At 42.5% G+C, this 18,018-nt stretch overlaps 1 protein-coding gene across 1 annotated transcript; it reads left to right on the top strand.

Annotated features, from left to right (window-relative positions):
• Positions 1–295: 295 nt before the first annotated feature.
• On the top strand, positions 296–1,792 carry LOC140998362 (potassium voltage-gated channel subfamily A member 2). Its single transcript, XM_073468629.1, has one exon. It carries the CDS (start codon positions 296–298, stop codon positions 1,790–1,792), a length of 1,497 nt encoding a protein of 498 aa, XP_073324730.1.
• Positions 1,793–18,018: the final 16,226 nt, after the last annotated feature.

Raw genomic sequence — 18,018 nt, 5'->3', positions numbered from 1 at the left:
TGTTTCAGAGGGTGGCTTCATTTTCATCTATTTTCCGTTCAAGCTGAAGCCCATTCCTGACATCTGTGGCCTGAGTGGCAGAAGTATTTAGTGCTGAATCATGTCTCAGGTTAACCTGACCTTGTTGTCTGTCTGTGCTCTATCTGTCCTACATGCAGTCAGATCCTAGGTGACATCCTGTGGCCGTCAGGTCTTTACGGTGTTGAGCCCCCTCCCTCTCCTGGCCCCTGCCTGCAGTTCTCCAGGCTGCAGGACCCAGACTCACTGAAAAGTGCAGGCCTCCTCCCCCTGCAGAATGACTGTTGCCACAGGCGACCCCTCTGACGAGGCGGCGGCACACCCGGGCCACCCGCAGGACTACGACCCGGAGGCCGATCATGAGTGTTGCGAGAGGGTGGTCATCAACATCTCAGGGCTGCGCTTTGAGACTCAACTCAAAACCCTCTCCCAGTTCCCAGAGACTCTGCTGGGGGACCCCAAAAAGAGGATGCGCTACTTTGACCCACTGAGGAACGAGTACTTTTTCGACAGGAACAGACCCAGCTTTGACGCCATATTGTATTATTACCAATCAGGGGGGCGGCTAAGAAGGCCGGTCAACGTCACCCTTGATATTTTCTCAGAGGAGATTCGCTTCTACGAGCTGGGCGACGAGGCCATCGAGATATTCAGAGAAGACGAGGGTTTCATCAAGGAGGAGGAGCGGCCTCTTCCCGATAATGAGTTTCAGAGACAGGTGTGGCTGCTGTTCGAGTACCCAGAGAGCTCAGGTCCTGCTAGGATTATCGCCATAATCTCTGTCATGGTCATCCTGATATCCATTGTCAGTTTTTGCCTGGAGACCCTCCCCATTTTCCGCAACGATGAGGACGATATGCACAAGTCTCACGCGAAAGTGTTTTCACCTGAGACCAACACCACAATCATCAGCTACACAAACACCTATTTCACTGACCCCTTCTTTATCCTGGAGACTCTCTGCATTATATGGTTCTCCTTTGAGTTTCTAGTGCGCCTCTTCGCCTGCCCCAGCAAATCAGGCTTTTTTGGTAATATAATGAACATTATTGATATTGTTGCTATCATCCCTTACTTCATCACTCTCGGCACAGAGCTAGCAGACAGGCCGGAGGATGGTCAAGCGGGTCAGCAAGCCATGTCTTTAGCCATTCTCAGGGTCATCCGCTTGGTGCGAGTCTTCAGAATTTTCAAGCTCTCCCGTCACTCCAAGGGGCTTCAGATTTTGGGTCAGACCCTGAAAGCCAGCATGAGAGAGCTCGGCCTGCTCATCTTCTTCCTCTTCATAGGGGTCATCCTTTTCTCAAGCGCCGTCTACTTTGCCGAAGCAGACGAGCCCGAGTCGCAGTTCGAAAGCATCCCGGATGCATTTTGGTGGGCTGTGGTGTCCATGACAACAGTCGGCTATGGCGATATGGTCCCGACTACGATTGGCGGCAAGATCGTGGGTTCCCTCTGTGCCATTGCAGGTGTGCTCACCATTGCCTTGCCCGTGCCTGTCATTGTGTCCAACTTCAACTACTTCTACCACCGGGAGACTGAAGGTGAGGAACAGGCGCAGTACCTGCAGGTCAACGTGGCCAAAGCCGACTCAGCCGAGGAGCTGAAGAAGAGCCGGAGCGGCTCCACCATCAGTAAGTCGGACTATATGGAGATCCAGGAGGCTGTGAACAACAGCAACGAGGACTTTCAGGAGGAGAACCTTAAGACGGCCAACTGCACGCTGGCCAACACAAACTATGTAAACATCACCAAAATGCTCACTGACGTGTAGTCATCTGCTATTTCCTCCCCGTCACAGCGGGAAATGTGGAGCTGAGCAACTGGACGGGACAGGTGTACAGCCTCCCACCTCACGTGTGCTGGAAAAATCAAGGCAATAGAAATTCAGGATGTTGATAACGACGATAGACAGTGATAAAAAATATATATATATAAAAGACCATCCGCTCACTCCGCCCGCGCTCATCCTGTCTTCACTCCACACAACTTGCCCTTAAAACTCCTGATAACTGTCAAACAGAGTGAAATTTCTAATTTTGCATTTCTGCATGGAGTTGGCTTTGTCTGTGTGGCTGTTTAAAAAAAAGAAAAAGAAGAATAATGATAACAATACTTAAAGATTCCCTGCTCACAACAGTAGCCAAGAGTAGTGCACAAAAAGAAAAGAAAAAAAGGGAGAAACACAGCAAGAAAAAATAATCTACTGCTTTCAAAAAGAAAAAAAAGCAACACAACACAAGCCCTGCTTTAGTCCCGCGTCCCTTTGGTCCCCCTCATTTCCCAAGGCACACTGCTCTGCCATGCGCTTTCTGAAGAGCCCTACTCGCGCGCTACATATGCTGCTTCCTGGAGCCAATGAAACAAAACTGTCTTATGCTTCACCATTTAGGAATAAGAGGATGTGTGAGCATAAAGCGAGCCCACTCCTGCGCTGATGTGGCCTGTGGGTGACTTGTGACGAGGTTTGGTGGTTAATGTACACCACGTTAATTTTCAAGGATGAATGACAGCCATCGGCGCTAAGCTTATGGTTCGACACCTTTTTTTTCCCAGCAGGCATCAGTATCTGATGAATGACTGAGGATGGCCTTGACTTTTCACTGCTTTGGTCTTACATGTACTGTATGTATTGCAATGCAAGCTTTCCCCCTTCCATTCACCCAAAACTGGTCTTACTGCAGAGCTTTGAGGACAACTTGAATGTTTCTTCTTGTTTTGTTTGTTTTTCACAGTTTAACACACACAAACACACACACGCACACACACACACACGCCCAGTACTTATTCATATAGATAAGTAGGTTAACTGTGACTTTACTGATAGCCTGTAGGTAGGTAGGTGCTGTTAGTAATAAACATAGTCAGTAGATAATTGCATGACATTTTTATCTGAATGAGAATTTCCACTTGTTTCTCGACTGCCACTTGCTTCATCACACACTGTATATTTGTCTGTACACTGCCTTCTATACAAAACCACACTTTTAAAAAGGATGCCTGCAGGTAGCTGTTACAAGAACCTAAAACTGTACGTTAGAGGATTTCTTAAGGAATAATCATAAGAGCCACATCCTATAACGGGATGCGGCGTCCTTGTCGATATTAACATTCCACGTAGAAGTCATTGCCGTTAAAACTTTTTTGCTGTAAAACGTGCCGCAGCCGAGGTGTGATTTCAGGCTCACACTCTTACTAGTTTTGGACAATTTAATCCCAGTTGCAGATGTGATAGACTTGCAGCGCCGTCTTTTTTCACAGGTTTTTGTCACATTATCACGTCCTCATGATCAAAATAGCGACTTTTTAAGGACTCGTGTATGGAATAATGCTTCCCCCCTCCTTCCCCCCCAACTGCCTTTTATCTGGGTTTACGCTACTCTCCTAGTGTTGCATGACCTCAAAAACATTCCTAGAAGCATGCATTTAAGCTCAAAGAAGAAGCCTCTGAGACTAAAAAAAAGTATAATTATTACAATAGATATATTTATTTCTTATATATATAAAATATATGTATACAGACATATACAGTACACATATACTTTTATCTGAAAATTTAAAAAACGTAAAATAGCAATGTTAAAGAGAAAGCGGGAGCCTTTCCACAACGCAAATCATTGCCATGTTTTTATTTTCAATGCCAATAATAATCGTTCCGAGCACTGTTTCTATGTCCTCCTGTTTCAGAGTGCCAAAGACACACTCTTACTTACCCTTTTCAAAAGCATTGTCTTAACGCACGTCCTGAAATTTAAACACAAAAAGTTTGCTCCGCTGAGTCCAAAACTGCCTTCTGTGAAGTGGTTGATGAAAGGCAGGGCGTTGTTCAAAACTCTATCATCCCTAACCAGAATCTTGCAACAGAAAGCTTTTTTTTTTTAATATATTGGCGTTAAATTGTTAAGAATTTAAATGGAGTCTGGCTGTCCTCTGAGAACTCTTTGAAGCCAGAAGCTCAATCTGTCTTTAAAAGTTGGCATCAAATGAGAATTAGGTTCTGATTCTAGGATTGTCTCCAGCTGAGATTTTCCACCGTTCGCTCAACACTGCCAAGGTAACACTCAAAGGCAGTAACGTCAATATGGGAAGTGATAATTAGCAGCAGTGTAGCAGATATTGGCTAACCTAGGGGTCCTCTGACTTCACTCCTGAGTCTCTTGCCTTTCTTCATCTTTTCACAGATGTCTTAGGTAATTAGAAAGGTGACGGGTTCGGAAAAGGTCTGTAGCAAAGAACTGTCTAAATGAATTCTGTCATGTCAGGATGTACATCTTTATTCATTCTGCTCACTACAGTCTTCAGCCTGCAGTAGCAAAATGTTTCTACGCCATCGCTGCCAATATGTGCTCAGGGTGCCTCGTCCAACTGCCTGACACGAGGCTCCTGAAGTCGTCTCTCTGTCCGGATCCGTGTCTGCTTTCATGTGTCTCGAAAAGATTTTTAGAGAATGTTAGGAAACGTTCATATTTGTTGCTTCCCCAAGAGCGGCATAAAGGTGGAGTGAGATAACTCGAGGTTGGACCAGAATCAAATAGCTGTTAGCAATATTCCCATAATCCTTTAGTGGAGGGGTCTGTGTGGAGAACATAGATGTTTTTTGTTTTTTTAAAAAAAGAATGAACCTTTATGGACTTCCACAGTCCAACCGAGATCTTATTGATCATCAGTTGAGTATTGATGTGGGTGTGTTGATGCACAGCGATGTGCTTGAGTGTGTGTATGTGTGTGCATGCATGAGAGAGAGAAAGAGAGCGAACCACTGAATGTCAGTGTCTTAGCCTGGTTGTACAGCTGCATTTATGCAACAGCCATTTGCATATCTGTATATGTGAAAAAAAAAACACTCACAGTCTGACCAAAAATATTTGTCTATGCATGCAAATGCATTGTATCTTATTGTCTTCATTTCATTGATTTTCTTTTGTTTTGAATGGATATTTATGATAAATGTTCTTGCAGCATTTATCTGTTATGTTTGAAATTGGGCACATTACTGTACCTCAGCCAAATCCACTGTAGCAACTCATCTACCGGAGTTCACAATGTGACAATTATTTCTGCTTAAAGCACAAAGACGAGTAGAATCATCCTCATCCGCATGCCTGCAGATCTAATCTGTGAGGCGTTTTTATTCAGTGGAAGGTAACAAAAATCAAACAATCATGTTTTGCTTTATCGGGAGCGCCACAGCCTCTAGAAAAAATATCATCTCTCACCTGCTGAGGGACCCACCAGCAAAATCCGCTCCATGAGAAAGGGTGCCCAACAGTGACTACACTGAGAAATCTATGCAGAGAATGATAATTAGCCGGTGGTTGAGAAGGTTTAAGTACAATTTTTTTGTGTTTTCACCGATTTCATGTTGATCCAAAGAGCTGACGGTGCATTTTTTTAAAACGGCCCTCTAAGCAGAAGAGACACGCGTTGCAATATTCTGCTGCTGTACGTCAAAACACTCACACGTTAGCTGAATGTGAATATGAGCTTTCTGAGCTTTGGGTTTGTTTGAACTGCAGCGTCAGCTCTTTGAGACGAGGCTCCGAAAAAAAACCCAACAACACCAACTCATACATATGGGAAACAAGACGATCAATATGCAATCTGTATGCATGTGTGTGTCAGAGATGTTTTCTTTTTATGTTTGACCCCCAGAGCCTGATAGTGTGGCATCCACTGAAACAATATGTACAGTCGTTCACCCGCCCCGCCCCACCAACCTCCTCCCCCCGGTGTCATATAGAGGCCTGAAAACATCCATCAACGTTGGTACAGTGGATAATGGATTTTCTTTCTATGAAATGAAATGTGACAGAATAATGTAAATAATAACCAATGGATGCTGATGATAGAGCGAAAAACCATGTACTATATACTGTATGTGAAGTCTGGATTTAAAAACGTAGTATTATCTGCACTTTACGAGACAAAAAGGACAATCTATGGACAAGAAAAACATGTGAAATTAAAAATGCATATAATCCTTCCAAATGCTCATAACCCTGACAAAGTAATATCAATAATGAAGCCAATAATAATTCAACTGAAACTGTGTTCGGTGTGTTTATTGTGTGTGTCGCTGTTTTTTTGGTTTAAAAATAATTTCTCTTGGCATCGAGAGGTGTTTTTTTCAAATGTTCATCCAGCCTTGTTTTCTCCTCACCAGGTATTTAGTCAGCAAATGATTTGAGGAGCTAATTTTAGCCGTGCAGCGTCTGCGCTGATACGAAATGCCATGAATCGATCAGAGGCCTCTTTGTTGTTATTCTTAGGACATCCAGCGTTCTTTGTAGCCACGGGCAGTGTGGAGGACATTTTCAAACGCCTCCCGGTATCTTCAGCTTCTTCACTCCCTTTAAGTGCACGGTATATGCTCCCTGCAGTTTAAAAAGAGAGAGCAGGGTGTTCTATTAATAGCCCTTTTTTGTTGGAGAAAGAGAGAGGAGGAGGAGGAGGAGGAACGTGAGCAGAGGAGGAGACAGTTGGAAAGGAGATGGCAGAGGAGGAGAAAGGCAAAAATCCTTCACAGTCAACTTTTCATGGCAGAGACACAATAGAGAAGATGTTTTTTGTTTCTTTCTTTGAGATCCATGAGAGGAAAAAAAAAAGCAAATGTAACATATCACAGCTTTTTATTTCTCAGGTGATGCTGTTCCTCTCCTCACCTGCCACATCCACACCTGCACAGTGTCTTTTTATAGAGCTTGCTGCCATCTTGTCTTGTGCTATCTTCTATCTTTAGTCCACTTGTGGTTTAACTACAGCTCTGCACTGCGAGCGGGAACACTTGGGGCCTCGGTTCTGTAGCTACATCTCTGCTGTAGTCATTAGTCTTGCTTTGATCCAGCGATGCAGTGCAGCACTGCAGCTCGCTCTGCTAAAAAAACAGGGCAAACAGGGAGAATCGGGCAGGCAGGCGGGAAGGGTGGATGGATGGAGCAGCAGCAACTGAGGACACAGGCAGGCGGGAACACATGTAGGCCTGCTGCAGGTGGCCGCTGCTGTCACAATGTTGTTAGGGAGGAGTGAGTGTGTGGGTGTGTGTCTGTGTGTTGTTTGTCAGGGATGGTAGCATGCCCACAGGAGCACGGTTGAGCAGTCATACAGGCTTGCACTGTGCTTACCAGCTTGTAATTAGGAGACAAGCGCTGTGGGACCTGCTGCTAATCCAACAGGGCTGCCCTGGCACCGGACCACACCCCGTTATTAGGAGCTGTTCAGCCTTTTTACACTCATTAACTCCCTGCTCTGTTATCAGCCTGTGAGGGTTTACTATCATCACCTGAAAAGCCCTGCAGTTGCTTCAGTTGCATACAGGAGCAGTGACCACGGTTTCAGTTGTTTGGCTTGAAGTGCAGATTATTATAATGGAGATAGATGTTCAGTTTTACTTGGAACCTTGTTTGTGCAGTGATGAGGACAAAGGAAGCAGAAAGCATTACTGCCCTCTAGGGGTGTTGATGCAGAAGTCAGGTGAAGTGTTTGTGCCTCAGTTTCTCTCAACAGTCAATGAGTTCGACTGAGAAAGATTCATTTTAACAAAATATCCAGTGAAGGCAAGTCAGATATATTTCTATATCACATGTAAAACAACATGAGTTGACTAAAGTGTGTCACAAGCAAAGGCAGAAGAAAATAAGGTCAGTAGAACAGACCACAGATCATGCAGTTACCCAGAGTTCAGGATAAAATCCCTGAGAATGTAAAAATTTAATAACCATAATAAGACCCTATTTAGTCGTAGCAATTTAAAGGATGTGTTCACCCAAAAATTGAAATTCGGTCATTATCTACTCGCTCTCATGCCGATGAAATATCAGGTGAATTTTCATAGTCCACAAATCATTTCTGGAGCTTCACAGCAAAACAGGTGTTGCAACGTTCCCCTAAAAAACTGAAGTAGATGGGGACTTGTTTTAAAATGTAATAAAACAACTGGAAATACATAAAATGGCTTCATACAGCTCATCCGGCGAAATCTCAGTCTCGGGAAGCAATCAGAAAAACGTTATTTACACCCTTTTTAGAGCAGAAATCTTCACTGTAGCTGCTGAGCTAAAAGCGCTAGCATGTACTTCGTCTGAAGTGGGTGCATGAGCTTGAGTCCAAGTTGAGGAGGTAAATATTGTCAAATCAATTTGAGGTTTTGGGGCTTCCAGAGACTTGGATTGTGCCAGATGAGCTGCAAGGAGCTATGTTGCTCCTTTGTTTTTTGTATTTAAAAAAAAATATTTTTAAATATTTTGTGGACTACGAAACTTCACCCAACTCTTCATCAACATGCCCTTGCTTGTGAATGACTGAGCCTTCTGATGACGCCCAGTCATGATACAGTCACCTCTTACAAATAAACCTGTTTACCTGTCAAATGTTCCAAACAGGTGTTTTTGGAGCTTTCCACAGCTTTCCCAAGTGTATTTCAAAAATCTCTTTCTGTTTTATTTATGTTTTACACAGCAGCTCACCTCTTTTTGGATCAGGGTTGTAAAGGAGTAAAAAGAACAACAGCAAGTATAAATAAACACGCAATGGAAATACTTCTTAATAACAAAAAAGTCAGGATAGATACTCCATGAATACTCTGCAGGTTTCTGTTGGTCTTATGAGTAATTGAGTCTCTTCCACTGGTGAGATAAGTCACAATAGGACAATATGTCCACGCCTGCTCCCTCCACAGTCACATAGAGGATCAATACACTCATATTGTGTGATGGCCACACTGAATGGGTATGAGAACACACTAGCTAGCACATACACATACACACACCCTCCTCCACCCCTCTATGGGTGACAAATAGGCTGCGTTAAGATCAGCCAAGCATGCATCCCATCTCACAGGGGACAGTGAACCTGTCAGAGAGCACACAGCACAACTGACGAACAGATGCTCCGGAGCTCATGAGTGCACACAAAACCAGGAGACATGAAGTCGCATGAGAGACCCGACCAGTACGGGAAAATCCTCTTTTACAATAAACACAGTGAGGTCACAGGTTGATGATCAGTGATGCAGGACTCGATAAGCTTCACTACCAGGTGTCAACAGTTCACGATGGCCCTCTGACCCGAGCTGTGGCGGGACTAATCAACACTGAGAGCCGTGCTGGTGGTAGAAGTGGTTTTAATCTGAGTAATGGAAGTGGGTTTGGTGATCCTGTGTCATCGGAGGCGACGACATATAGAGCTCAAAAGAAGAGAGTTCATGTTTAGGAGCCCTGAGGCTGTTTGTGCCGCAAGGTTAGAGGGTTAGTGTGTGGATTTATGAATGAAAGGACAATAACAAGAACAACAACAAAGACCCCGTGAGGTAAAGATGCTGGTGTTAATGTGAGCGCAGGGTGTTTTTGTACATCAGTTATTATCCTCCAGCATTGCACTGGACTTGGTGGGACAATGAAAAAAGGGCCTTCTGAAAACAACTATCTTGACTAAAATCCTTATTCAGGAATATTTCGGACATTTATGGGAAATCATTTGCTTTATTGTCGAGACTTAGTTGAGAAGATCAATACCATATCTGTATGTTTAATAGACATATGGACGATGTTTCTCCACGTCCTTTCACTGTTAAAAAATGAAGCCAAAATATTCTGCATATGGGCGCTGCAATCTCGCACTGGTGATGTCATTTTCAAAGCCAGGGTCCTTTTGGGTGTTTGGGCAGTGGAGGTATTGATGGCTCGCCCATAAACCGACCTGATCAATTGCAACCCAATCGCCCAAATCAATGTTCACTAAGTGAATTTCTGCAAAACCACAGATTAGCTAAAACTGAATGTTTCTTTATGTTGCAACTTAACGTTTGTTCAGGGTTCAATTCTCTGTTTCTCTCTTCTCACAACGCTGTGGTGATGCTCTTGTTAGGTTTAGGCACAAAAAACACCCGGTTAGTGTTGGGAAAAAACCATAGTTCGGCTTAAAAGGGACGATCAGGGATGGACCTGATGTGAAAGTCAGGTAATAAGCATTTGATGTGAACGTGATATGCCACGTTTGCTACACGTGTCGACGTTGGACGTATCTGTGGTTTTACAGAACGTTAACTTCTAACATTATAACCTGGCGACCGGGCTGGCAATCGTGCAAGGGTTCAGCTGTCAATCATGGCATCATACCCTCTCTTTACAGCAACAAATAACTAAGAACCAAACTTATCAGAAAAATGAACACAAACATATATTTAAATCGGCATGACAAGGACAATAAGGATATGGTACATTTATTTGACGTATACTTTGAATTTTTTGTCATGTCATTGATCTCAGTGGTAGTCATTGTCAATGGTATGATCAGTATGAAGCCATCGCTATGAGACGGTTGGTTTAGCTTAGCAATATAACAGGGACTAGCTAGCTGGGGTCTCTGTTGGTTGCTGGCGAGATGTGGCAGACTGTCACATTTTTGTGCGGATTAAACAAACAAGATATAACTAGAGATTATATGATACATTTTAATGCTAAACTTAGTTAATGAGCTAATGGCTCCAGATGTGAGACATGAGGCAATAATCTTCTCATCTCAGCAATAAAGTTTATTTCCCCAAATATGTTTATTTCTCTAACATTTATAACTCCAGACACGATTTTTTATTAGAAAGTGTCAAAATGAAAAGCTTTGATAAATGGACTGCCATTTTTTATAGCTGTATTATTACCAAATATAAAGTATAAATGCCAGCCAGAGGGATTTATCACACAGCAACCCATAAGTAATTACGTAATAAAGCCACACTAAAGCCACAAATGAATCATTTCAGGCTAATTTTTCATAAATCAGTGGAGTCGCAGTGACTTTAACATTTGTCTCCGAGCTCTGGCTATGTATGCAGCACCTAAAATGGTATAAAACACCACACACCATGAACATAAAATATTAATAAATGAAGGGAAGTCAGTGGATGTTTATGAAGGCTGAGAAGAGAAGTGAAAGCTCCTGAAAGCATTGAGGAAAAGACTTTTTTCAGGTCCTTAACTCCCCATCGTATTTAAAAAGACTGATATTAATGTGATAGCCAAAAGACACGTGGTAATGATGGATTAAAACAACAATTTAAAACTGTCCAAACATGTTAAAATAAGTCAAAATGAGTCGAGTAAACCTTTTTATCTGGATCATTTCTCCCATTCACTTGACTTAAGGTGGAAACTGCATCCTTGCTGCCAGCTACATCTGGTGGAGCCCATTTCCAACATCCCGACCAGTGAAAGAATGTCAGAGGCTTTAAATATCCTGTTGGAGTTAATATTTTATCAACATCTCAGTCCCAGGGCCTCTCCCCTTTTACATCCCACTTCCAACTCTGAGATTGTGCACAGAGCAGGAGCAGGAAATCTGTAATGCCTCCACTGCAGCGCATTTAGTTTAGACCTACCAGCAGCTTTTTAACTTCCCTCCACCTTCTCCTCGCTCATGTACGTTATCTGTGTTGAAACTAATTTGACATCTTCCTGCTTATCAGTTCACTAATGCATGATCCCTTATGGAGAACGTTGGGTTTTATCACGACAGATATGAAACAGTATGAAATTGTTTTATCAGAGCGATTAGGACAAAGAGTAATTATTCTGAGAAAATTAAAATCTTGATTAAACGAGGACATTCAAATGTGCTTCATAAGCAGTCCAGAGTGGAGTGACAAATAGAGAATCAGCAGCAGAAGGAAGTGTGTGTGTGTGTGTGTGTGTGTGTGTGTGTGTGTGTGTGTGTGTGTGTGTGTGTGGAGGGGGTGAATGTGTCCCAGTGCGCTCACGGAGCTTATTCATTATGTATGCAATGATCTCTTGATGAAGAGAGGGCGTCTTGCCTCAAACAAAGCGTCGTCATCGCTGTGCAGATGACGCAGCTTCTGTTCCTTTGCCCAAATACACCACAAAGAAAGAAGACGAGACGAGCTGTGCACGTGTGTGTTCATGGATGTGTGTGTGTCTAAGTCAGTGTTGGTTTAGAGGGAATTCTGCTGCCCTAGAAAACCTCACACCTTCAGGGACAACTATGGTTAATTACAGCGTGGGTCTTTTATATCCTTGTGTTGACCATTAGTCATCACAAGGATATTGTTATATTAGTTATAACAACGGTGTACTCACTCTCTTGAGTCGCAACAAGAGAAAACTAATGTTAATGGCAAAACTATCTAAAAATCCATCCATTCATTTAAAGACCAATTCATTGGTTACCCAGAGCGTGGCCCCATGCACAGAGGCTGTGTCTTCTCCACAGCTGACTGAGGTTCAAATCCAAACCATGGCCCTTTGCTGCATGTCATCCCCCTCTCTCTCCCCCCATTCCTGTCAACTAAAAAAAAAACAGCATGTTGGTAAGAAATTTTGGTTGCAGTCAGTAGCTGAGTTTTGGCTAAAGCTAGTAAAAATGCTAACGATAACATCGACCAAGAGAGTGAAAAAAGCCCAGTTACCTCCAACAACAACTCATCCGCCTGGCTTATAATTACCTGAAGATGGCAAATGGGTGTAACTCTCCATTTATGAGCGCAGCAGTGGCTGCAGGTGTGCAAATGTCAGCCGCTGCAGGGGTCTTGGCTCTCAGGCTATCAAACATGATGCACTCAGCTTTTATTTTTCCCTATCGTCTCGCTCTTTCTCTTTCTCTCTATAATGTTACTCTAAAGATGCGCTTTGAGGTACCAAAATTTGGCACGGATTGATTTATCGTGAATGGGTACTTGGTGCCAACATTACTTGGCCGGTTCCCCTAAAAGTACTGAGTTTGGTTCCTAACCCTACTATCCAAGACATGTTCAGTCTAATATTTAGCTCTGTTTTTGGTTTCAGCTCCTGAAGGAAGTATCTGAATGCTCCACTATGTTCCCCAGCTAGCCGCCGACTGTGTCTGTCTGCCTTTTAGGTACTTCAGGTGCTACAGGTTTTTAGAGCTTCGGCTGAGCTGCCTGTTGCAGCTGGAAACAAGGTTGGTGAGTGTGAACGAGGGGTAACGTTTTTCTGATTATCAGTCAGATTCCCGATAAAATAAACTAATTTAAAAAATGTGCTACTTTGGCTCCGATGTAGCATCATATCATGTCCCCCCTACAACAATATCTGATTGGTAACACGTCACAATTAACAGCCTATAAACACTAAAATAATCTGAATCTGCAAAATAACTAGCAACTAAATGTATCAAATAAATGTAGTGGAGAGGAAGTATAAAGTAGCAGAAAATGAAAATACTCAAGTAAAGTACCTCAAAATTGCACTTAAGAACAGTACTTTGTAAAAGTACTTTTACTTTATTTCATCACAGGTGAAATTTTGAGACAAAGATTTTCATTTTAACTTCAAACGAATATCTGTCCCAAATATTGTTTTTCAGCCTCCATGATTTCTTATAATCAGTATTGGTATCGGCCATGAAAAAGCTGACCCCCAGTGAGACTGGGGGCTGTAAAACCAAAACAATGAGCTGAAAGAAGCTAAAACACTCCACCATGACCCACATCTTTCCCCTTGACTCATGATAAAAATATTGAGTGAGTACAGCTTTAACTGTTATTCAGCTCAGCTATTTTCTGTGCTAAATAAAATAATAAAAAAGTGAATGTCTGTATTATCGTGTAAGAAACCGGAGTCGGTTGCTGCTGACATAATGGGGTTCCTGGGTGGAGCGTTCTTGTCAGGTGCAAGCAGCAGGGAGGAGAGATAGTGAAGGAGGTTTAGCAGCTTGCCTTCATTTATTATTCATGTTTGATCAAAGAGAGTGATGCAGTAGAAACCTCTCAGTGGTGAACAATGCCCGAATACAGTGGAAGAAATGTGTTATATCATGTATGTTACAACAAGCCTACTTCTACAAAGTGCTTGCGCAGGAGGGTGAAGTATTATTTCCAGCTCAGCATGTTGTTCAGTGATCAGTGCAGGCAGACAGTGAGAATATCTCCACGTATCAATAAACTACCATTAACCCATTTGTGGACCCCCACGAACGTGTGTGAAAAACCAGCGCGATGACAATCTGAAAGATTTATAGCTGCTCCATTTTCCCCAAGCAGTGACCCATGCAGCCACACCATGGCAACAATGGCCGACAATGTTCCACTGGATAAGAAGATACCCGGTCAGAGTTGAATACCTGTCCGTCTGTCCCCAGTAACACGGCAGTGACCAGCTCTTTTCAGCACCTTTGGGACACACATGCCTGGGTATCTGATTCCTGCACATACCAATACACGGAGGCTACGCGACGCAACCAGAAACCTCACGAGGATTCAACTCAAGGGTTTGGTGCAGAAATATTTTATAAGCCAAGAAGAAATGTTGTTCCAGGAGAGTGTATTAGCAGAACTGTGTGGGTTTCAGAGCTGCACTCTGGTGATAAGGCATACATTGGCCTTAAACGAAAAGGAATGTGAGCGATGGAAGCTGAATGTTAATTATTTTGAAACCATTTATTAGTTTACTATGTTTGTTTTTAAATGGATATTGGCTCGTCAAATACCACTTATCACCAGGACCTCCTACCAATGAGGACAGCTACTTTTAAAAATAATGCTCCCATGCATAAGAGTGCAGTCGGCTATCAGGTGTATACAGAACAACGGTCACTTCAATGGTCACTTCAAACAATGTTGCAGTATGTAAGAACTGACCATCTGGCAGTTCATGCTGCAAACAAATAGGGGTGCAGCATTTCACCAGAGTAGCTGCTAACTGTAGCTGCTGTTAGCTAGTTAACTCAGTTAGCCGTGCAGCTGGTGGAAGTGTAGCTCTTGTTTACACCACTAAAATGTTCAACATCTTAGTTTGGCGTGTTAGCATGCTAATATTCGCTTGTTAGCACTAAAAAATCGTTTTGCAGGTATTGTGAGCTGGACAAATTGTAATTTTGACCTGGCGGTGGCGCTAGATGACGGGTCAGATGATCTCTGAAGATACTGCAATTCATCTAGAAGGTGTAAACTCAATGTGACATCACACACTGGTTTGTGGACTCCAGTTTTGAAGCCTTGACTTTGGCATTACAGTTGTCACCATCTTGGATTTTTTGGAGCCAGAAGGGACCGTATATGGACGAGAGGTTGGACCTCAGGGGAATATCCTCAGTGGATCTGAATGAGAATCAGAGGACACGCCGTGGTAGTGACTTGTCCATCAGAAGGTAGCCACGTCCTAAAGAAAACCCTGCTTTATCATCTTTTTTACTCTAAACAGGACAATAATTTACAAAACGAACATCATGCTGTTTTTAAGAAGACTTGAAACTAATGTTTGAGACCATAAACTCATAAGGAAACAGTTTACTGAGGTTATAAATCAAGTCAGAAGTAGGAGGGTCATTTTCTCATGAGCTTACATACAGTTGGACTTCTTTTTTAAAACCAATTGTGTCGCCTCCTGCTGGCCATTAGAAAGAATGCAAGTTTAAGGCACTTCTGCATTGACTTCACTTTTCAAACACATAGCTCCATCCATATTTTTAACATGGGCGGAGCAGAAAAACAATGATTTAAGAGAAAAAACAACATATTTTCTCATAATTTTTCTTGTCATCTTGGCCTATGACCTCTTAAAATGGAGATGCTCCTTCCATATTTTATACAGTTGTTGAGGGTAACACGAGTTTGTGTACCAAACTTTGTGCCAATCCTACAGTAGATGTTGAGATGTTTGACTGGATAAGTGACCATTTTGAAATCATTGTTATCCATGTTGAGATTTAATCTGGAGCTAAGTGAATTTCAGTCTGTGATCACGGTGGGGGACTGACCAACAGACAGACATCACCATCCTCAAAACCAAACAGCAAGGTAGACAAACTTTGTCCTCTCCAATCAGATAAAAGTCACAATAACTAAAGTAAAGCTGTGTCTTTGTGATGCTACAACCCAACAACATGTCTGTCATTGTTGTTTTTCTTTTTCAACCCCCGCTGACTTTCAACAAAGACTAAATGGACAACAGGGAGGGCAGAGAGGTGAACACACACCTGGCATGTGACCAGTGAATCCTACGCACGAGTGTGAAATATGATAGAGAGCCAAGCAAGAGCACCTGGCAGGCAGGCAGACAGGTTCAGGACTTTACTAGCAACGAGAAAAATGAGCCCCATGCTGCACAAACAGGACTTCACTTTAGTGTCTGGCAAGTAAAGTGACATCTACTGACCTTATGTGAAGGCCTTGCAGATTTTGCACTCCCTAAAAATATTCGTGTTTCCACTGTAAACACTGAAATAAAACGATGTGAACAGGAAGCACTGTGAGGATTTATTTTATGTGCGTGTTATCCAGACTGACTGAATCGATTGAGTTGCTGAAAAAAATCTGTCTTGTTTATGTGGTATTTAATTGTAACTGCCCAGCCTTCTGTCAAAACCTCAGAGATTTACAACAGCTCCTTAAGACCCTGCCTTAATCTAAGAGGATGTGTGAGTGAGTCAGGACAAGCTTTTTTTCACCGCTGGATACCAAGGTAAATTCATTTAATGCTTAAAAACTAACATAGTGTGTGTTAATGTTTAAATAACCAACATTTAAAAAAGTAACCATGGAGAGGTTTATACACCTTGATTTTTAGGCAGTTTCTGAAAAGATGCTGTTAAATTTAAGCAGTAAAATTAATAAATAAATTGATTCTTTGATTATTTTATAGTCAGAGTGATAGAGGTTAAAGTATTATTGAAGGTTTTTTAATTATTAGTAATCACAAAGACAAATCCATACGAAATTTGATGCTGAAAGGCTTTGTGTTGCATTACATCTCACCCATAAACAGTCTTCTTTTGTCCAGCCTTTGCAGCTGAATGTTAAATAATGACAATCTGATGAATCTCACTGATAATTTCTCACTGTAATAATGTTTTGTACACTCCAGCAGGCCATATGGGAACATGAGGAGGAGGCCCAGTGTAACTCAGGAGGCTTTGGACGAGCTCGGAGCGCCTGCAGCCATGGAACCTCCCCGTCCAACGGTGAGCAATGTTGTTGTCAAAATAGTGGGTGGTGTGTGGCATTCATCCTCCCTGTATGATTGCTGGAAGGAAAATTATCCTCCTCGCTTGCGTGCGATCGTGCTTTGAAGGAATTTAGAGTGTGGGATGAATTCATAGCGTGCATGGGCTGATGCTGAAGGATGTTTTTGTGCTCAACAGAAAACGAAAGTGTAATTTAATCAGTGAGTTTAAACCACGGAGGATTGCAGTGTTAAATGTTGTGGCTGCAGTGTGATTGGTTCGTTGTGAACACTCACCTCCCACCGCCGCGTCGGGTCCAAGGAGTCATCCAAGATTAGCACTTGTCTTTTGATTAGTGAGGCTGGACACAATCCAGACATTTCAATTAAGTCTGTAGTATTTAGTCTGCTCATCTATGAGGGTGATTCTCCGGGCTGATCTTCTGTGTTGCATAATCTCCTTAGTGGAGTAACAGTCGTCAGACTCAGCATGGGCATCTCTGTCAGCTGCAAATCCTCAGTCCAAAACAATGAAGGGAAGAGTGAAATCACAGAGGACAGAAAACTGTTTTTATTAACTATTATTCCTTCAAGAATTTACTGATGAAGCAGCTGATTTAAAGTCTTACTACACTCATAAGGGTGTTTTGTTTATTATTCGTCTTGAGTGTTTGACCTTCGCTGTGCAGAATGATTTGTGTGCAGAGTTTGAAGGCTGTTTTAGCACTCATCTGAAGAAGAGGGGGAAGTTTCTTTGTGCTCACTTTGAATCTCGTGAACGTATGAGCTGGACTTCGTGACACCACAACTAGTCTGGAGGTCGGTCCCGGTCCAATATGTAACTTCCCACCAGTGTGATGTGGAAATCTGAAAAAACTTCTGTGCACGTGCACACACTGAGGGGCTTTGCAGTGGAGATGTACAGATTCTGGATTCTTCAATGAAGGAAAGATCAATGTGCTTTAGTATTTTTCATAATACATGTTGTAAAAAGTACCCAAAAACCTACTTAAAAGTAAAGATATCATGTTAAAATATGACTTTGTTAAAAGTGAAAGTCACCTATACGAGTAGTACTCGCATAAAAGTCCTAAAG

This window comes from Pagrus major, chromosome 6 (genome assembly GCF_040436345.1).
Source record: "Pagrus major chromosome 6, Pma_NU_1.0".
Taxonomy (NCBI): domain Eukaryota; kingdom Metazoa; phylum Chordata; class Actinopteri; order Spariformes; family Sparidae; genus Pagrus; species Pagrus major.
This window is presented reverse-complemented; position numbering and strand designations above follow the sequence as displayed.